Source organism: Psammomys obesus, unplaced genomic scaffold (genome assembly GCF_907164565.1).
Source record: "Psammomys obesus unplaced genomic scaffold, mPsaObe1.curated_primary_1811, whole genome shotgun sequence".
Classification (NCBI taxonomy): domain Eukaryota; kingdom Metazoa; phylum Chordata; class Mammalia; order Rodentia; family Muridae; genus Psammomys; species Psammomys obesus.
The window spans coordinates 706,512-725,919 of NW_026596129.1; the positions used below are offsets into that span (position 1 = coordinate 706,512).

Consider the following 19,408-nt stretch of genomic DNA (forward strand, 5'->3'; position numbering starts at 1 on the left):
CAGGCACACAAAGGGTGTGTAGGCATACATGCAGGCAAAACAGTCATATAGAGAAAATAAGAGAGAATGAGAGTGTAAGAGAGAGTCTACTCTAAGTGCTTTTAGATTACAATAAAGAGCAAAAGTGAAGCTAGGAGGCTAGCCAGAAACTTCTGAATGAAGCGGAGGGCCCTTGGCAGTGGCTCTGATTATATCAAGACAAGAGTCACTTTGGCCAGTGTCCTATGGTAAGAAAAAAACTGCTATGGGTGAGGCAGGCATAGAAAGAACAGCTTCCCTGAAGAGCTTGGGAGGTCAGGAAAGGAGGGACAGGACAAACTATAAAAATCCCAATTACCTCTTCTTTCCCCAAGGGTGGCAAATTACAGCCATTAGACCAAGAGCAAAGCTGAACAGAAGAAAGGCTTGTAGAAAAGCCTTGTGCAGAACCTGAGCGTGTCTGGTGAGTGAACCCTGGCATTGGGAGAAGTGGCATTCTAGAGTTGGAAGGTGGGAATGCAGATGGTTCCCCTACAACCCCAACTCATGCCTCTCACCTCAGCCCCAGGGAGTCCTGAGAACTGACACTTGGCAGGTAAAGGCAGGAGCCGCAGATTGAGATTGTTTTTAAACAGATATGTTTATAATTTATTTCTAGATGTGATTTTCCAGCAAGCAAATAAATACAGTGGGAGAGAGGGTAGGGATCATTATAAATTAGAAACAAGCTAGATGGGTGGCAGTAGGCACTCTATCTAGCCTTGCTGACCCCTCTTCAGTCACTGCTTGGTCAGGGTTGTAAGGTACTTTGGTGGTGGATCCTGCTCACTGTTCTATAAGCTGGCAGGTCTCAGATGACCACTGTTGCCCTAGTTCACAGGTCAGTCACTTTGTTCTCCACCAGGGCAGCGATCTGCTGCAGGCGGCAAGCCAGCTGCATCTTCTGAGCCACTGGGTCCTCTTCCAGGGCACTGATAATCTGTTAGAAGAGCAGAGTACCTGCTTGAAATCCCACCCCTGTGTCCAACTGCTCAGGGCCATCAGTCTTCTTCCAGTCTCAACAAGGGCCTGGGATAATCAGAGTAGGGGTTCTGCTGGAGACCTGCCCAGGGAGACCCTGATGAAAACCAAGACCATTTCCCAACCTGGGCTCTTCCAGCCTAGGATGACTCCTGTCCTTTCTTCACTCTATCTGGATTGGGCCACCCCTAACCCTATTGGCTCCCCCCACCCCCATCAGAGAGGTCCTGTGAGTTCTTGTCTTAGCTATATCTCCTCCAAGTGCCTGCCCTCTCCCCTCAAGAGTGCTCTGGTCTCACCTGGTCATAATACCTGTGGATGTGGTTGTAAAGTTCTCGAAGAGCCTCCAGACAGTGGGGAGCAGAGGTATAGTTCTATGGGTAGCATGTGGGGGTCAGTGAGTCCCTTATCCCAAACCTCAAGACCCAAGGCTCACCATTTCTGTACTGCCAGTTTCTTTTGCCCTAAATGTGCAGGAGAGGTCCCTTGGGCCATGCCTTACCCCAGAGAGTTCAGCCAGAGCTGAATTCATTTCCTGATAGCTTGCTGGAGAGCTCTGGCGAATGTCCGCATAGTACCTAGAGAAGTTAACAGGTTTAGGGGCCTGCGTCTCTGATCCCCAGCTCCAAAGGCTCTGATACCTACTTCTCCACCATCTGCTTATAGCGAGGGATCTCCCGGGCGTAGAGCAGTTTGTTCACCGGAGAATCCTGTTCCAGGTAGAGGAGGTGAGAGTTATAAACAGGGAGGTAGGAGAACCACCTTACCCCACCATCTCCTACTTCCATGATGGCATCCCTCTAAGCATCCAGGCTCTGCACTGGGTTTCTCCCACAAACCTTTATTTGCCTCTCATGCCCTGCTTTTGCCCTCACCCGGCCCACTTTATGCTCTGAGACCATGCAGGAGTCGATGAAGGTCTGTGCAATCACAGTCAAGATGGCATTCTCGTTGTCTGACACCCGCACATCAAAGATGAGCTGTGGGTTCTTCAAGGCATTCACCCAGAACCGCAGCAGTAAGCTGGAGACACAGGTCAAGTGTGGGGATGAAGCCTGGCCTGCCATTGTGGCCTCTTCTCTCTATACACCAGCTCCCCACTCCTCCACATGGATGTCTGTCCTAGAGCTGAGGACCTAGGCAGCAGGGAACTCAGGCTTCATTTTCCATGGGAAGCTATCCTCATGGTCCAAGTGACCTGAGGCTGGACCCTCCTATTCAAGATGGAGAATGAGGACAGAAACTCAAGGTGTTTATACTGTATAAAGCCTGGGTTCCTGGACCTCCTACCTTTGTCATAATGTCCTTGTGCCTCTGAAATTCAGTAGACCACCCACAAGGTGGGAAATAGATGAGTCAACAAGAAGGGTACCTGTTTGTTTTCCAAATGTGCAGGGTCTCTGGATCCTCGATGCCATGTTTCTCTGCCAGCTCATCCAGGAAGTCAAAAAGGTACTTAACAGCAATAGGCACAGGATGGTTCACACTAAGAATGGCCTGGAAGGTGTCATCCACAAACTTCTGCAAGGTGCCCTACAGGAAGGTCATGAGGATCATGTGAAGGCGGGGTGTAAAGGGAACTACCCCCTGCCTCATCAAAACCATACCTTCTCCCAAGCTCAGTCACAATTCCTTGACAACCCTGATCCATTGCCTGGCTCCTCTGGCTGCACCAACCTTCATTGAAAGTAAGCGAGTGAGATAGATCTCAGGAATGGCCTTGGCTCGTGCCCGTTCTCGTTCTCGTTCCCGGAGGCTGCTACGCCGCACTTTGCCTCCTTCTGGCTCCTCAGTGGCCTTTACTAGGTGCCAGAGCCGAACTCCACCCTCCTCACTGTCTTCCAGCATGGGAGTGTCTAAGAACACAGAAGCTTGGCTTCAGTCTCATTCTCCTGCCCTCATCATGCAACCTAAGGATATGCAGCCTATACTTCTCTTGGGATGGGGTGAGGAAAGAGCAAGAAGGGATAAGGTCAGGGACAAGCTCAGGAACTTGCTCAGCCTGATACATCATGCTTCCAGAATTTCCACACCTTGGTTCAGCCTGGAGATTTGGCTATCCCACTGGCAAGGAGGGGTGGGAAAACTAGATGAGGCAGATAAAGTAGCTAGGACTTCTGCTGGCCCAGCCTGGGGGTCTAGCGAGTCTAACCTGGACCACCCCAACAGTGCTGGGGCTTCTGGCAGATGGGAATGGCTGGGCCAAGGAACTTACTTTCTCCGGAGGGGCAGCCAGTCTGGCCCAGACTCTGGGAGACAGTACCACCATTATGCAGTTGAGGAATGAGAACCACCGTTGCTCCATCTGGGACCTGCAGGCAGGGAATGAGAGCACAGACTGACCCTAGAGGCAGCCCCTGCCCATCCACCCTGGCCTGTTACCACCCATTAGCACCTTGTAGTGTTGTAGGGTGTTGAGTCTCTTCCATTGGTTTTGAGTCACAGAGGTCAAATCCTCATCTGAGAGGGTTAGGTGACCAGCTAGGCCTGAGCGCCACTCTAGAGGGACCCAGAGAATCCCATAAGTTCATAGCAGTAGCTGAGCAGCTTCAAGCATGGGAAGAGCAGTGAGTGAGTAGGGAGTGGGGTTGGCTTTCTCACCAAGGTCTAGGGAGTACACTGAAGGCCTCTGGGAGAAGGGGGTTCCCTTGTAGACTTGATCCAACACCTTCTCCTTGACTTGGGTAATGGTATCTGTGTCAAGCACCCGGGCTGGCACTTGATGCACATTGCTGTTCCCTGCTGCCCCAGCAGCCCCAGGCTCCACCAGTGCCATCAGAGTCAGGGGCCGGAATTCCACATCCTCTCGTAGCAGGTGGCTATCATTCAGAGTTCGTTTTGCCTTGCCTGTCACAGCGTCCACAGGGCCCTTGTCCACCTGGTACTTGATGGCCCGGAAGAGCATATACAGTGGCTCACCAGCCACTTCCTACAACAATTAAGATGGACCAGCTATTGGCCACAGGGCTAGTGGACCCAGCAAGGCCCAGCAGAGGGCATGGTGGGACAGGGAGGGGCAGTTAGCAGCCTACAGCAAAAATGAACAGAGGTCAACCAGCCAACACAGGCCCCTGGGCTGGGGCCCCAAGCCCGTTTTGTCCCTGTTTAACAGTCAGCTGAAGAAGGGGCACAATGCCTTTCCTTTCCAGCAGTCTCTTGTCTTGGGCTTCTCATGGGTCCATTGAGCAGAGAAAAGGATCTCATGACCTTCATTAGCTAGCCCACCCTAAATCTCAGCCGAGGGTTCTGGGAGGGAGTTAGGTATGGAGACCACAAGCAGGTAGAAGTTCTTAAATGCCAGGGAGGCATGTTGGAGAGTGCCCCTCACCTTCAAGAAGGCATAGAGACAGATGGATAGCCAGTTGGTGAGCAGCTTCTCTACCATGGTCTCTGTCCTGTATGGAAGAGGCCCAGAATCCTGGTGAGAATAGTCCTCAAATCTGCTAGTCCTGAAGTTCCCGGCTCCTGACCTCAGAGCCTGATCCCACTCAGCAGCATGTATTAGGAATGGGTCAGAGGTGAGCCCCTGCCCCTGCCCCCACATCCAGGTCAAGGCCAACCTGCGTAACATGAGCTTGGGGTTCTTGTGTACATAATGGGCTGCAAGGTCACCAAGCAGAGTTCTCATGATGTCCGTCAAATACTCAAGCTTGCTGTGCAGAGCCAGGGAAAGTAATGAAGCCACGTGGCAGCGGTCCCTCTGGGAGAAGCTGGGCTGCTCCTCTAGGGTGTGGATGAGCTGGACAGGGAATTAGTATTCATTCCACAAAACTCCATACCCTCCCTCTTTCTACAGCCGTGTCTCTACCAGGGGCCAGCCAGTCTCCAGCCCCACCTGCCTACCTGCCGAGACTCCCCTGCCCTGCCTGTCCCCACCATCCATGTGGCTCTCACTGTGAGAAGGAAGAGCTTGCTGTTGAGCAAATTGGAGAGTTGTGTGAATCCCTGACGCACGGTGGCATGGCGACCCTCTTCCCCAGGCCCTTCGAGCCCTGGCTGCAGTGGGCAGCCACCATGGCCGGGAAAGAAGGCACGCTCAGCATATGTTCGGTAATCCAGGAAGGGAATCCCACTAGCCTCTAGGTCACTGGTGAGGTCTGTCATCTCAGTCATCAGGTCTGCAGACCAGGATCCATCAAGATGTAAGTTCAGGCCTGGTGGATATCCTGTCCTCCCACTTGAACCCCTCTTCCCCACACAGACACACCTGTGAACTCCTTGCGGCACTGGTCACCCACACCAGTCTCCAGGTTCTCCAACTGCACCAGCACCTTCTGATAGTCTCGCAGGGCCTGCTTGCTCTTGTGCCTGGAGCCAGAAGCCAGGTATCAGCCACAGGCTGAGACCAGCATGGCCACTGGCCTAGGGCTTGCTATGGGAAGTTTGCCCACATGCGCTGAAGAGGGAGCACCCTCACCTGTACGTGAGGGTGAGGAGGAGCACTGCGGCAATCAGCATAGCAGCACCCAGGCCCAGGCCCACCTGGGCCTCCACAGGAACCATGGACATCATGGGCTCTGCTTCATACTGCACAGGGCCCAGAGTCAGGCGCACATTGCCCATCTGCACCTGGAAAAGCACAGCTCCTGAGCTAGGGCCTACAATACAGGGCCCATCCACCGGGGGGCATACACTCACCACCAACTGTGGCAGGGTGCCTGAACCATTGGTGGGCTGAGGGGCTTGCGAGGGTGGCTCACAGTACAAGTGAGTCAGTGTCAGGGTCTTCACCAGGCACTCTCCATCGCCAATGTGCACCTGCACCTCCTCCTTGGTGATCCCCAGATTGAGGCCCTCACCCTGGGACACATAGCAAGAGCAAGAGCCTGAGCCTGTGGGACCATTCCCTGACCCTACCCCTTCTTCTTCAGGATGGTGAGTGCACGGGCAGTGTCTGGCTAGTGGCACACTTACCTCCACATCCAGGACATGGCCTGGCTTGAGGCGGTGGGGATGAGTGATCCCCTCATGACTGAGTGGAACCAGGCGAGGGTTAGGCTGGTACAGGAATCCCTGGCCCCCACTAGCACTGGCAAAGTCTACTTGCATATTGTCTAGGGAAAAGAAGACTCGCTTTGGGAGGGCCCCGTCTGGCACTGCTGGACTGTGGCACAGGAGGAGGCTGGATGAGTTGACAGAGCACAGGGTGGAGCACTGGAGGAGGCAGGGATGCAGATCATTGACTTTCCCTGCCCCCTCACTGAGCATTCCCTGGGGATGGCTCTGTTCCCTGCTAGAGGTGGTAGAGGAACTCACCTGTAGCAAGCCACCCTCGAGCTGGATACAAGTCTGGGGATCGGCAGCAGGGGCACCACAGCTCCTCCTTGGGTTCACATCCTGGGCCTGGACACCCAAAGCCTTCACCTGGGCCTCATCCTCCAGCCACACAGACAGCAAGGGCTGCCACACGACATCTAAGCCTGTACCCCTGACTCGGATCACTCGTCCACCTCTGTGCCATGATTGAAGTCAAAAGAGTTGAGAGAATCTTGGGTAGTTCAGCCCAAGTACCCCATTTTTCCAGTGGCTTGCTGTGGGTTGTTCATTTGCTTACCCCCGGAAGCTGACACTAGGCTCTGCTGCTATCAGTTGGGGGTTGGCAGTGTATCGAAAGGGGGTGTTGAACAGTTTGCGCTCAACATGGCCAAAGACTACAAGGACGACTGCTTCTCCTGGCTCAGCCTGGGGCATGGTGTGACAGATGATGGCTTCAGGGCACACAGGTTCCTGGCTGCAGGGGAGGGCATGTTCTCACTTTGGGCTCAGCCCTAGTGAGAGGCCAGTCTTCCAGGAAAACACCCCACTTGCTTCCCTCATTGGGGGCAGAGGTTACAATAGGAATATGGGCCTAGCACCAGTTCTCTCAGAATTTCAAGGAAGCCTTGAATCCACTGCCCCATTGTGCAAGAGGGTCCCCCAGTTGACAGCAGTTAGGCGTGGAGCAGGCGAGATGTGCTGGGTACTCACATGGGGCAAGGCTGGTCACCTACAAAGGCACTGACGTTGCCTCCTGTCTGGAGGTACTGCCCACGGATGGTGAGCTTGGTGCCCCCCGCCTGGGGTCCCCACTGAGGATTCAGATCCAGCAGGACAGGGTCCTGGGGAACAGACAAAAAGAGCCCATCCTGAAGGCCTTCCAGCTTTGAGGTGCAAGCCCACTTGTTGGTCTCCTGAGTCAGGGGACTTAGTCAACTGGACCCCTCCTTCTTGAAATGCCAAGCTAGCTTAGGCTAGCTCCCATCCTGTCTACCCCTGCTCTTGTGACCACCTTCCCCGTCTTGAGCAGCTTACACTGGGGATCTCCCAAAGTCTAAACTTTGGGAGATCCAGTCACCAACCTGGGGCACTGCAGCAGAACTTGTCCTAACCCACTGCTCCCTTCTACCTCCACCTTGGACTTTCTAGTGCACAGTGGTCCAATCTGTGCCTACTGCTCAGGCTAGCATCTGGGAGGTATTCCTACTTTTCCTACACCCCCTACCAGGCCTGCAATAAGTTCTGTGTATTCTTCACCCTGGTGTTGCTGTTGTCTGCTGGTTATCTGCTGTTCTTGCTTCCTTACTGCCTGCCTGCCATCACAACACTGCCTCCAGCCTGCTCTCCACTGAAATCATGTGGCTTCCTTCTTGGACTTAGCAGCAGTGCTTCTGGCTGCTCTTTTTGGGGGGATGGGAGTTTGACACAAAATTTCTCTGTGGAACAGCCCTGGCTGCCCTGGAACTCTGTAGACCAGGCTGGCCTAGAACTCAAAGATCCACCTGCCTCTGTCTCCAAAGTGCTGGGATTAAAGGCATGCACTGCTGCCACCTGCTCCTGCTGCTCTTGGATCCAGTTTGGCATCTTTACATAGTCTTCCTTCCCATCATACCTTGCACTTGCATTAAGACCACCTTAGGGGAGTTACTGACCTGGTAGGTAAAGTGCTGGGTTGAGATGCCAGGAGGACGGCTCTTAATGGCCACTTGGACTGGCCCAGCAGTGCCACTGGGAGCAGGAGATGTCTCACACACAATTCTAATGAATCAAGATCCAGGAGCTGCTCAAACCCCCGGCGGATCCTGGGGCAGCCTGCCAGGGGCTGCCTGGAGCCTGTTCCCCCTCTGATGCTTGTTTCCCTTGTGTGCTCGGACCCAGGGCTTCACATTTCCTGGGTGCAATCCTCCCCTCTCTCTGGGTGACCAGTTTCTGAAGGCCTACTCCCCTCCCCCACCTATGAGGTGCCTCACCGAGTAGAGATGCGGTAGAGAGAAGGGTCAGGGTGACAGATCCGGCCAGCCACAGTCACAGCAATTCTCACGTCATTAAAGGTCTGGCCCAGGTTGGAACCCAGGATAGTGATGGCCAACCCACCTTCTGGGGGACCAGTCAGGGGTTCAATCTGTAGCAGGGAAATATGGCAGATAGGATCCCCCAAAGCCATATCTCACTTTGCTGTGGTGGTGCCCAGGCAGCCAATTACTGGAAAATGTCTAGACCAAGCTACTAGGGACTGGGAGTCTAAATCAAAGAGAGTATTGGACAGTGGAAGCAGGAACCTTGAGGAATGGGGAAGCTAGGGTCTACAGGAGGAGACTCTCACCAAATCAATGCTGGGTGTAGGGCATAGCTGCTCCACAGCACCTGGTGGACACAGTGGCCCATAGCGGCAGGCAGGCTGGCCGTCACCACACCACAAACAGCTGAGGCTCTCATTGGCTGCCTGGCAGTGGCTGCAGTCCGGGTGACCCATGGCACAGTCATATAGAGTCACTAGGGAAGGTGGGACAGCATGCTGAGCCACTGCCCATGAGCTGCACATCTTGTTCCCCACCTGCTTTGTCACCTCAGGGCTCACCATGAAGATCACCAGCATTGTCCAGCCGCTGGCTCTCACCCCTGGTTACATAGATGGGTACTGGGAGCTCCCACTGGGACATAGAGGGGTGAAACTGTGGGCAGAGGACAGGGTCAGGCTTGACCCCTGACTTGGGGCATGTGGGGGGGGGGGGTCCAGTGGAGGGGGCTACCTAAGACAACAAGCAGCCTTTCACCTGCTGGGCCTGGCAGTGAATAAGGCCAGAGTCCCTGGATGTCTCCTCTAGGGAGGCAGGTAGCTTCTGCAATTTTCCAGACAGCTCTAGCCAGCAGTAGTAAGAGGCAGGCAGGCCCTGGAAGGTGTGGATGCCATGATGTTAGTCTGCAGACACTGTCTACTCTCTCATCTTCCCCCGCCCCCCCCCCATCCACCTGACTACTCACTTGGAAATAGTGAAGGTTCTGAATGTGCAGGGCCACATGGCTCTCCAAGCCCACATGCACCAACTGGGGACTTGCTAGACCCTCAACCTGGGGGCAAGCCCCCGGTTCACGAACCTGGATTCCCACCTAGGGAAAGAATGGCCTTAGTTTTTCAGAATTGCATGGGACCACTCCTGGGTGGGTTGGGTGCTGTCCTGCTGGAGTGGCTTTCTGGATTGATTAAGTGCAAGGAGCTTGTGTGTCAGTCATACCCACCTCCTGGGCACCATGGACAGTCTTCTCACCCTCTGGGCAGTGCTCTCCGTACACACAGTGGCTACCCTGGGGGCACCAGCGGCACTGCCACCGGCTGCTAACACAAGTGCGGCACCTAGAAGGGCAGGGGTGTTCTTAGGCTGGGTGCCATCTGGGATTCCACACGGACCCATCAGGAGCTAGGCGAGGGAACTCACGGGGCAGCCACTTCCAAGGCCTGGACAGCAGTGCAGTCATAGAAGGAGAATGTGGTGGCAGCCACGACCACATCCTCAAACATCAGGGCCAGGGGCAAGGTGACATGATCTGGAAGAGGTCAGTGGTTGCGGAGAAGGTCTTGTAGCTCCTGTACATTCCAGTTCCACTCTACCCAAGGGCCCACTCACCTGAGCCCGGAGGGTTAGGTGGCACCTGATCATGAGGAGGGGTGACACAGAGCACATGGGGCCCTTCCACATGACCCAGACTTTTATAGTCCCCGAAGGCACAATGGAAGTATTCACCCATGGCTAATGTGGGCAGCTGAGGAACAGACAGTGTGACCTGTGACACATGAGAGGGAAACAGAGATGGATCTTGAGTGGAGTGGTATAAGTGTCATGCTGGGGTAGTGGGCAGATTCAGCTAAGGCAGAAATGGACAGGAAGCAGCTAAGTCTGAGCTCCCACAGGCAATGGCCACACTGGCTGGAAGACCGGCAGTGTCAGTGCCTCACCTGGCCCTGTTCCTGGCGGGGATGCTGGGCTGGTAGCAGGCTCTGGATGTGAAGGCAGTCATTGTCTTCATAGCTCCACAGCCACTGGTTTGGCTGGGCTGCCCGTCCACACTTGCCCCTCCGAGTACACCTGCCGGGCAGGGGCCCATTGATTCACCATGTGAATCTCCGGTTTCCTGATGTGGGGTTAGGAGGATGGCCTGGCTGCATTGCAGTAAGGAGGGGAGAAGGGGACATAGGGCTTCAAGGCCAGGATGCAGGCTTTAGCCTAAACTGAGAGTAAGAGGGAAACACTGGCTTCCTTCCTTCCTTTCTTCCTCCCTCCCTCTCCATCCTTCCCTTTCTTCCCCATCTCTCCTTTCCCTCTCAATTGTTCCCTCCTCTCTATTCCTTCTTCCCTTCTTCTTTCTTTTTTCCCTCTTTCCCTCTCTTCCAACAAGGGCTCATGTATACCAGGTGGGCCTCAAACTGTAGCTGAAGATGACCTTGGATTTCTCGTTTTCCTGTATCTACCTCCCAAGTGCTGGGATTACAGGTATTCATCATCATGCCTAGTTTATACATGGTAAGAGTTGAACCCAGAGTTTTGTGCATGCTAGGCAAGCACTCCACTAACTGAGCTATAGACCCAGCCTATACTTCAGGTTTCCATAAATAAGTCCTGGGATGACAGCACCAGCAGCCAGTGATGGGTCCTGGGAGAGATGTCAGAGGTCTGGTTTGAGGTAGGACTACTGGAATGAGAGGTGAACAGCAACCCAGTGAGCTGGGTGGTATTAAGGTGCTCAACGACACTGAGCCAAGTTGGCCTCTTGGTACACCTACAGCTGCTTCCGTGGACAGCTTCCTGCCCCTCCCAGTGCCTGTTGGTTCAAGCCTGGGCCCATGCTCACCTTCCCTGAAGGATGCACCAACCACAAAGAGGGTCCCTGGCCTGGAGGCAGGTGGTGCAGTTAGGGAACTGAGGACAGGCTGCTACAAGTATCCGGTCTACCTGGATGGGCAGTGAGCGAGAGGTGAAGGTGGTTACAAAGATGCGGGCCACTTAGACACATCCCATCCAGCTCAGAGACAGGCCTTACCTGCTGGGAAGTCAGGACATAGAGGTGGTCCCCGTTGCTGTCTACTAGCAGGTCTGGGCTAATGGCTGAGCCTGGAGGCCCCACTTGCTGCGAATGGTATACTTGACCTTGGGAGCCATTTAGGAAGACCTGGGTAGGGGCACAAAAATAGGACTGGGCCACCCTGCCAAGCCAAGGCCAGCTCTCTTCATGGCTTAATGCTGACCATTAAAGTTGCATGTTTTCTTGGCTCCTTTACATAATGACTCTCAGGAAGTAGCCATCAAGGCAGAGACATGCCACTTTCTCCCATTCATCACCCTCAAGGTTAAGCCATTCTCCAGGAAGTAACAAGGCTGGGGCAACAGAATCACCCCGGCTGAGGCTCTCTCTTGAATACCAGGTCATTCTGCCACAAGAGAAGGGCAGCTATAAAGACAAAACGTTCACTGGGAGGCAGGTTTTGCCTTAGAGAGAATCCCGGGTCTAGGCTAGTTCTGAGCATCAGGTGCTTTGGGCCTGCCTACAATCATCCCCAGCCACCTTAAGCACCACCCTTTTTGATTAGAGAAGGGATAGCTGCTTCCAGGGGTTCTGGGATAGTTTCTCATTTGGGGATCACAGCAGGAGGTGTGTCCTACCAGATACCCAGGTGCAATGAGACCTTCTGACCCACCGGTGGGGTGTAACTGAGAGATGGAGTGTCCTGAGGCTTTCCTGAGCCACAACTATCAGGGCCACCTGGACAAGTAGCAAAGCTGGGCCTGAAAGTGTGATGGCCATCCCAAACCACCCCCACTGCTCAGGATCTCACCTTATGGAGCTGGCCCTGGGTGTCTCCCAGGAAGGCTATCGTGTGCCCATCTGCCTGAAGAGCAGCCACAGCACTGATGGGCTGTCCCAGCTGCAGCAGAGGCTGCGCCTCCAGGGGTTGGCGGCCTGCGATGGGGCTGGGGGTGTGTTCATCACCACAGGGGTATGACTCAGGGGAGTCCTAGATAGGCAAGGTATAGAGAATCAATTCCCAGGAGGGAGTGGGCAGGCCCTCTCCTGGGAACAGAGGGTGGGAAGGCCCTCCTCTGCTCCCAGGGGAGGGCCTTTCTCACCCCACAGCCAGTGAGAAAGGAGTTGGGAGGCATTGAAGGCCAGAGTATCCTGGCCAGGAGGGTCTGGAAGGCTCTTCTTAAGCCCCACAACATCACAACTTGTCCCACAGAGAAAGAGAGAGAGAATGAAACAGGCTGAGAGCAGATCAGAGCTTGGAAACAGAGCCATCTACTATTTATTGATATACCCAACCAAGAGGTGAACCAGTAGCTACTCCTGGAGAACACTCTGCCCCATATCACAGAGGGAGAGGGCTGGCAAAGCAGGGCAAGGCACAGAAAGTAAAGACAGAACCATCCCCTCCCCCACACCCATCAAATTTTGGGAGCCAGGCTCTCCCCACTCACAGGAGGCAGGGTGATGCAACGGGACGTGACACCATACTCCACAGTGGCTTCTTCCATGCCGTTGGGACCCTGACCGCCAGTGGTATAGCAAAGTCGCCTAGCCTGTTCCATACTCCTGTTAAGGTCAGCTAAGGGAAAGGCACACAGGGCTGCCTGTGCCTGACTTGTGCCTGCCGCAAACGCACCTAGCAAGGTGTCTGGAGCAAGGAGAAAGGCAGCCTGGATAAGACCCTGACCATGGCAGGCAAGGGGCACTTCCACATAGGAGTAAAGGTTGACATCTCCCAGGCAGACACGAGCTACGTAGGAGCGATACTCAGCCTGGGCCCTGGCCCCTCGGCGACGGAAGACAAAGTAGGCAGAGTGGGCATCAGAAAAGGCTCCTATATAGCTATTGTTATAGTCTGAAAAATCACCCACTACGAGCCTTCCCAGACCTTCGCTGGAGAAAGGCTGTGGTCCAGACAGCTGGCGCACAGTCAGAGGTGGCACCCCAGCCGACAACTTTCCTGCCAGTCCTCTGGCCACCAGCAGAAAGTCTTGACCTGGCAAGGGCACCACTAGGCCTACTGTGGCCACTCCTGGAGTATTGGCAGCCACAAACTGCCCGTCCCCAGGGTCCTCGGCCTGGTACAACACCTGAGCCACATTGTCAAGGTGCCGCTTCTCACACACACCCTGCCTCACTTGCCCACAAGCCACCAGCTCCTGTGCCCTGCTGCTAACCAGCAAGAGTTGGTTGGCATTATCAGTGAGCTGGGCCTGTGGGCACTCAGCCAGGTCACGAAAAGGCACACAATCAGGGCTGTCGATGACAGGGCCAGTGACAGCCATCGACTCTATCTTCAGCTCAGTGCTGAGCTGGAAGAGATGATTCACTGCACCCACGTAGAGTGTGCCCTGGTCTGGTGCCAGTACCAGGTGGTTGAAGCTGGCGTTGGGTACAGAGAAGCGATGAGCTCTGGTCAAGGGCAACAGCAGTGGAAACAGCAGCAGAAGGTGGAGGCTGAAGGGAGACCAGGGAGCCATCACAGGAGCCTGGAGGCAGTCAGTCAGCATGAGACCTGATGGGAAAATGCTGAAAATGCTCCATTCTCCAACAGGCACAAGTGGGCAAGGGAGAGAATGGGACCTAAACTGGGAAAGAAACATGACCAGAGGAAAGCAAAAGAGGCTAAAAAGAGGGGAGAGGGGAGAGAAGGAGGGAGAGAGAAAAGGCCGAAAGAGGTGGATGGGGCTCAGAGGGAGGCAGCCAGGGAGATGACAGAAAAGACAATGAAAGTGTCCTAGAGCTGGAGAGACAAGAGATAGGATGGGGATGAGGACACACACAAGAAAGAATTCTTTCATCTTCTGCTTTATATGCATATAGACTAAAAAGAAGACAGATCCTGAGAGGCCACATGGTCATGACAGAGAGACGCTGAGTGACAGGGCGGGAGCGGGGGTAGGGGGAGAAGGGAGGGACATGGAAGAAGAAAGCTATTTCCACAGGGCAACTGGGTATGTCATCCAGACAGACAAACAATATGCTGACAAGAGAATCCAGTTCATCATGTCTCAAGGCAAAAGGGACAGGGAGAGGAAACCCACTCTAGGCAGAGCCAGCTTAAAAGACAAGGCAGCCAAGGAGAGCTTTGGCTTCTGGCCAAGATGCAGCCAGACACAGGCACACTATCCCCCCAAATAATAATGAACAGGTGGCCAGGGCCAGGGCCTTAGGCCACCACTGGGTGCCCAGTGCAGGGGTGGCAGGAGAGCTTTGAGCAAGCCTGGGGGGTGCTGGGAAACTCTGGGGAACCAGGAGGCAGCTCAGAGTACAGGAGTGATGGACCCCAGCAGCTACAGTCTGTGGAGGCCTGGCTCTAGAAGGGTCTTCAGTGTAGGAGCACTGAAAAGGAGAGCCAGGATCAGAGAGAAGGGTCAGAGAGAGCTTGACTGAAGTGAGGGACAGGGAATGGGAAAGCAGGACAGAGGTAGCTCTAGATGTCAGTGGAGGGGCTCCTAAGTCTGAGGCACTGACAACAAGGGCCAGTTCTCAGCTTCCCTTTAAGAGCAATCAGCAGCAGCCACTGACCAACTACTTGACTAGGTGACAGTCAGACGAATTTGACCCTAAGTAGAGCTGTGGAAAGAGGGCAGGAGATGGTGACAGATCCTGAACTGAGCTGGTGTCTGCACAGCTGGCCAAATAGGCATGTGCCAGCCAGAAGTCACCTACTGCTGCTCAGAAAGACCCCAGATCCCCTTATCTGGAGAGCACAGACAGGAAAGACAGTTTCCCCTAGCGCCCATGTAGCTATGTGACAGAGTTGAGTGTGTGTGTAATGGGGGAGGTGGTGTTGTTAGCCAAGAAATCAGAGGATATGGAAGCTCCCTGCAAAGCTGCCCTGTGCCCTAGCCCTGGCAAATTTACCCTTGTCTATATCTTTCAGGGATATCTTCGGGTATGTGGGACCCAGACACTTACCACCACTACAGCAGGCAGAAATGGGGTCTTCTCACATCAGCTGCCTCAGGGCAGTGGCGATGGACACAAGATGGCTGTGGGGGGCATTGTCCTGAGTGGGAGGGAGACAGTTGAGGCTCAGCCCCATTCATACTGGCCCTGGGGGAGGATGGAGGCAGGGGAGGGGGCAAGGGCCTGGTGACCGGGCTCCACCACAGCTGGCAGCTTTGTCAATAGTGGCCTGGCCAAGGCAGCCCTGCCTCCACCCCAACAATGTCTCCTCTGTCCAGAAGCTCAGACCAGGGACCCACTATCTGGTGTTCTTACCCCCACCCGGGCTGTTCTAGCCAGGGGGCTCTGTGCCACTCCCCAGTCTCCAAGGAGACACCCCCTGGGATGTAGAGACAAAGGGACAGGGTTTCCCTGAGCCAATTCTTCCCACGTGACCCACAACTCCTGTGCCAGTGCAGAGTGATTCCTCCCTGAGTTTCGCTGGGCCCCCTGTAAAGAGCACAGGGTAGCCCTTAAGCCCCCACTACAGGGCCAAAGGCGCCAAGCCTGTGAAATGCCAGCCTTCGCCTCAGTAACCTTGTTCCTGGCTGAAGTGCCAATCCCAGCTGTCAATGCCTGCCTTTGTCCAGGCTAAGGCAGAGGAGGCTCTGACAAAGACAGCCCATGGAGAAGACTTTCTCCCCCGCAGCCCGGCCCAAGAGAGGATTGTCCCCACCCAGTCCTATCCTCAAGACTGGCAAAGTTGTGCCAGGTACAGAGTGGTAATGGGGGAAAGGCAGCAGAAGGCAATGCATGGAAGGAGCTGAGGCTGAGGGACCACAGGGGACTTTGCCAGAATTGAGCCCTGGGCTTCAGACATGGGATAGGAAATTTCCCCAAAATGGGCCTGGATCCTTCTACTATAGGAGGGAAGGGAGTGGCAGTAGCAGCTAGCACCCCTGCTGCTTTTGTAGGGCACCTTGGGGCCAACTAGCCTCAAGGCCCACAATATAAGGACCCTTCTAGTTAGTTTAGAGTTTACTTCTATAGTTACTTCTATAGTTCACAGTAGCAGCAAGCTCCAGGGTGAAGTTCCAGGTAGCCATTGCTGAGCCGATTGGTTGGCTGTGGGGGTGGGGAGCCAAACAGACAGCCTCCTTACATTGCATCCCATTCCAGGTTGGCTCCAGCTTTCTCATTTTAGGTCAAAAGTCTTGGTTCTTGCTCTCCTAGCTCCACTGCTAAATTCCCTGGGGACACCATGCCTGCAGGTCTCATACAGGTGTCACTGTGGTGTCTGACAGCCTTTGCTTGACTAGCTTAGTCAGCCCAACAGACTCTGGCTTCTCCCTGTCTTTGCAGCCTTGAGGCAGTGTCCTTAGATCCAGTGGTTCCTGCACATGATGCCCAAATTAGCCATAGCTCCTACCTACCTGTGGACCACCAATGATCTGAGGAGCTTCTGTGCCAGGAACGGTCCTGGTGGAGCTCCAGTCTCCCACCCCACAATTCAATTGTGCCCAGCCCAGCACATCCCACCTGGCCCAAGTTAGGGGCCCAACACATCCTGGCCCACCCCTTTGTCTAACAGTACAAGGCAGGATTTTCATCCCCTTTGCTTGCTTCAGCATATGTATGGTTGGCTATGAAGACCTGACTGGAGCTGCTAAAATCAGGCTACTGTCCTGGGTAGGCATTTTCTAGCATCAGACAAAGTGCCCATTTAGAGAGAAAGAAAAGGTACATATACAATGATATTAACACATTTTGTCTTCCTCATAACTCCAGAAGGAGCTTTGGTCATTTCCTCCAGATAACAGGTGAGGAAACCAAGGCAAGGAAAGTTTCACAGCTAGTAATTACTGTTACCTATAGGATTCTAACCTATATCCATCTGGCCATGTGGTCTTGAATTGTGAACCTTGGTAGGCATAGGGCAAGGTGGAAATGTGTGACATGCCCATGTTCTGTTGAGGAAACAAGTAGTATTTGTCTTCTTACTGAAGCATAAGATTGGTAGTGGGTGCTGCTGAGCTCAACAACTTCAGCTTGCTTTCCCAGGTTTTCTCAACAGCTCAGCATTTTGTCAAGTGCAAGCAGACAGTCCTGGGATGGAGAATACAGGGGGGCCTGGACCAGAGATGCTGTGGCCATGGAAAGAAACAAATGCATTGCAGATATGTTTAGTAGTGTAGACATAGGATCTTGAAAACTTAGTACTGGATAGGTGCAGGTACAAAGATGGGAAAATATGGGAGCTCTCTGTCCTGGAATGTCCTTTATCTACAGGCTGGTCAGCAGTGAGAAAGTGCATAGAGATGAGGAAGAAAGATGAAGGAGCCCACGAACAAGGGGAAATGGCTAATGAGGCCCTTTGAATATGGGATGATAGCTTCTGTTGGGGTGACTGGTGTGCTCTGTGCTGATGATTGTTTAGAAAATTTCAAGTCAAGTCAAGCCTTTAATCCCGGCACTCAGGGAGGCAGAAGCAGGCAGATCACTGTGAGTTTAAGGCCAGCCTGGTCTACAGAGTTCCAGAACAACTAAGAATATACAGAGACTTTTCTCCAAGTTGGGTATGGTGGCACGTGCCTTTAATCCCAGCACTATTAAGGCAGAGGCAGGCAGATAACTGAAAGTTTGAGGCCAGCCTGATCTACAAAGTGAGTCCAGGACAACCAAGGGTACACAGAGAAACCCTGTATTGTAAAACAAAAAGAGAGAGAGAGAGAGAGAGAGAGAGAAGGCAGAGGAAGAGAAAAGAAAAAGAAGAAAACACAAACATCTTCAGTTCAGTTTTGAGAATATTTTTTCTACCTCTTTCTTCACAGATGAAAATGCATCTATGGACAAGCAGCCTCATTCCCTGTAACTTCACATGTGAATGTCCTGCGCAGGCTTCTTCCACCCCCCCCCCCACACACACACAGACACACAGCAGACAGGAGCAGATGCAGCTGGTAACATCAGTGACATATGCTGTCCCCAGGGGCAAACATCTTACATAAAGTGAATTATGCTGCTGCAATCCTGCACATAGCTGGTTCCTCTTACTAACACCCTTTGCAGATGTGTCACCCTGCTCTATATAGATTTATTTATTCATTTATTCATTTATTTATTTATAGGTAGGGAGGCAGCCTTTACTGGTCTGCTGCCATCTCCTGGCTGTGTGCCTGGGTTTCCACGTGCTCGATAGGAACTCACTGGTCAGAAGAAATATGGACTTCCTGCCTCTCCCAGCCCCCTCTGCCACTGTACAGATGTGGTGTCTTCAATATATCCAGTGCACTTAGCACAAAAAAAATATTTTATTGGGGCTGGAGAGATGGCTCAGAGGTTAAGAGCACTACTGCTGGCTGTTCTCCCAGAGTTCCTGAATTCAAATCCCAGCAACCACATGGTGGCTCATAACCATCTATAATGAGATCTGGTGCCCTCTTCTGGCTTGCAGGCAGAATATGGTAAAATAAATAAATTAATTCAATTTTTTTTAAATTTTATGTTTATGGCTGTTTTGCTTGCATGTATGGTATGGTCCACATTTGTGCCTGATGCCTTGTGCCTGGAGAGATCAGAAGCAAGCATCAGATACCCTAGAATAGGAGTTACAAACAGTTGTGAGCTGCCAAATGGGTACTGGGGACAGAACCTAGGTCCCCTGCAAGAGCAGTCAGACTCTTAACTACTGTGTCATCTCTTTAGCTTCAATATTTAATACTTTCTTTTTGAAAACAGGGTCTCACTGCATAGCCCTAGTTGGTCTGGGACTCAATCTGTAGATCAGGCTGGCCTTTAACTCACAGAAATCCTCCTACTTCTGCTTCCTAAGTGCTGGGATTAAAGGTATGTGTTACCATACCTGGCAGAGTTGGAGTTTATTAAAAGATCTAAAAAATGGATTTTAAACACTTGAGTTAACAGAAAGAAAGGCACACAAAAAAGTAATCCACACCAGAGAATCTATGGGATTTATGTTGCCTTTCCTGGACTACTAGTTTGTTTGTTTATTTTTCTTTTTTTGGGGCAGAATTTAACATAGTTCAGGAGGGTCAGAAACACACTATGTAGCCAAGGATACCCCTGAACTTCCAATCTTAATGTTTTCAACCCAAGTGCTGAGATGACTAGTGTGTGCCACATTCTTGATCCCTTTGCCTACCCCTTGAATGCCAAGATCATAAGTGAGTGCCACCAGGCCTAGCTTGACCGCCAGCTTCCAATTTCTTTATCTTTTTTTTTTTTT

General features: G+C 53.0%; 1 protein-coding gene and 1 long non-coding RNA gene across 4 annotated transcripts; one reads left to right on the top strand and one right to left on the bottom strand.

Annotated features, from left to right (window-relative positions):
• The first annotated feature begins 149 nt into the window (after positions 1 to 149).
• LOC129665285 (uncharacterized) lies at positions 150 to 2,451 on the top strand. The gene is made up of 3 exons (XR_008718366.1): positions 150 to 227; positions 354 to 442; positions 2,395 to 2,451. It is a non-coding gene; the product is annotated as an uncharacterized LOC129665285 (long non-coding RNA).
• On the bottom strand, positions 604 to 15,248 carry Plxnb3 (plexin B3). 3 transcript variants are annotated; one of them, XM_055591838.1, is made up of 35 exons: positions 15,193 to 15,248; positions 12,723 to 13,786; positions 12,083 to 12,262; positions 11,290 to 11,418; positions 11,101 to 11,201; positions 10,208 to 10,337; positions 9,879 to 10,035; positions 9,690 to 9,798; positions 9,493 to 9,607; positions 9,238 to 9,363; positions 9,030 to 9,146; positions 8,834 to 8,927; positions 8,579 to 8,748; positions 8,226 to 8,377; positions 7,908 to 8,013; positions 6,967 to 7,097; positions 6,554 to 6,730; positions 6,256 to 6,451; positions 5,914 to 6,153; positions 5,638 to 5,799; positions 5,417 to 5,568; positions 5,207 to 5,307; positions 4,894 to 5,117; positions 4,560 to 4,738; positions 4,328 to 4,394; positions 3,601 to 3,928; positions 3,395 to 3,498; positions 3,215 to 3,311; positions 2,677 to 2,855; positions 2,372 to 2,532; positions 1,875 to 2,022; positions 1,645 to 1,709; positions 1,502 to 1,577; positions 1,299 to 1,373; positions 604 to 958 (listed from the first exon to the last, which is right to left on the bottom strand). In XM_055591838.1, exons 2-35 carry the CDS (start codon positions 13,779 to 13,781, stop codon positions 854 to 856), a joined length of 5,712 nt encoding a protein of 1,903 aa, XP_055447813.1. In that variant the 5' UTR covers positions 13,782 to 13,786; positions 15,193 to 15,248; the 3' UTR covers positions 604 to 853. The 3 variants fall into 3 exon arrangements, with proteins under 3 accessions (XP_055447813.1, XP_055447815.1, XP_055447814.1); XM_055591840.1 differs by lacking the exon at positions 5,914 to 6,153; XM_055591839.1 differs by lacking the exon at positions 1,299 to 1,373.
• Between the last annotated feature and the right edge of the window lie 4,160 nt (positions 15,249 to 19,408).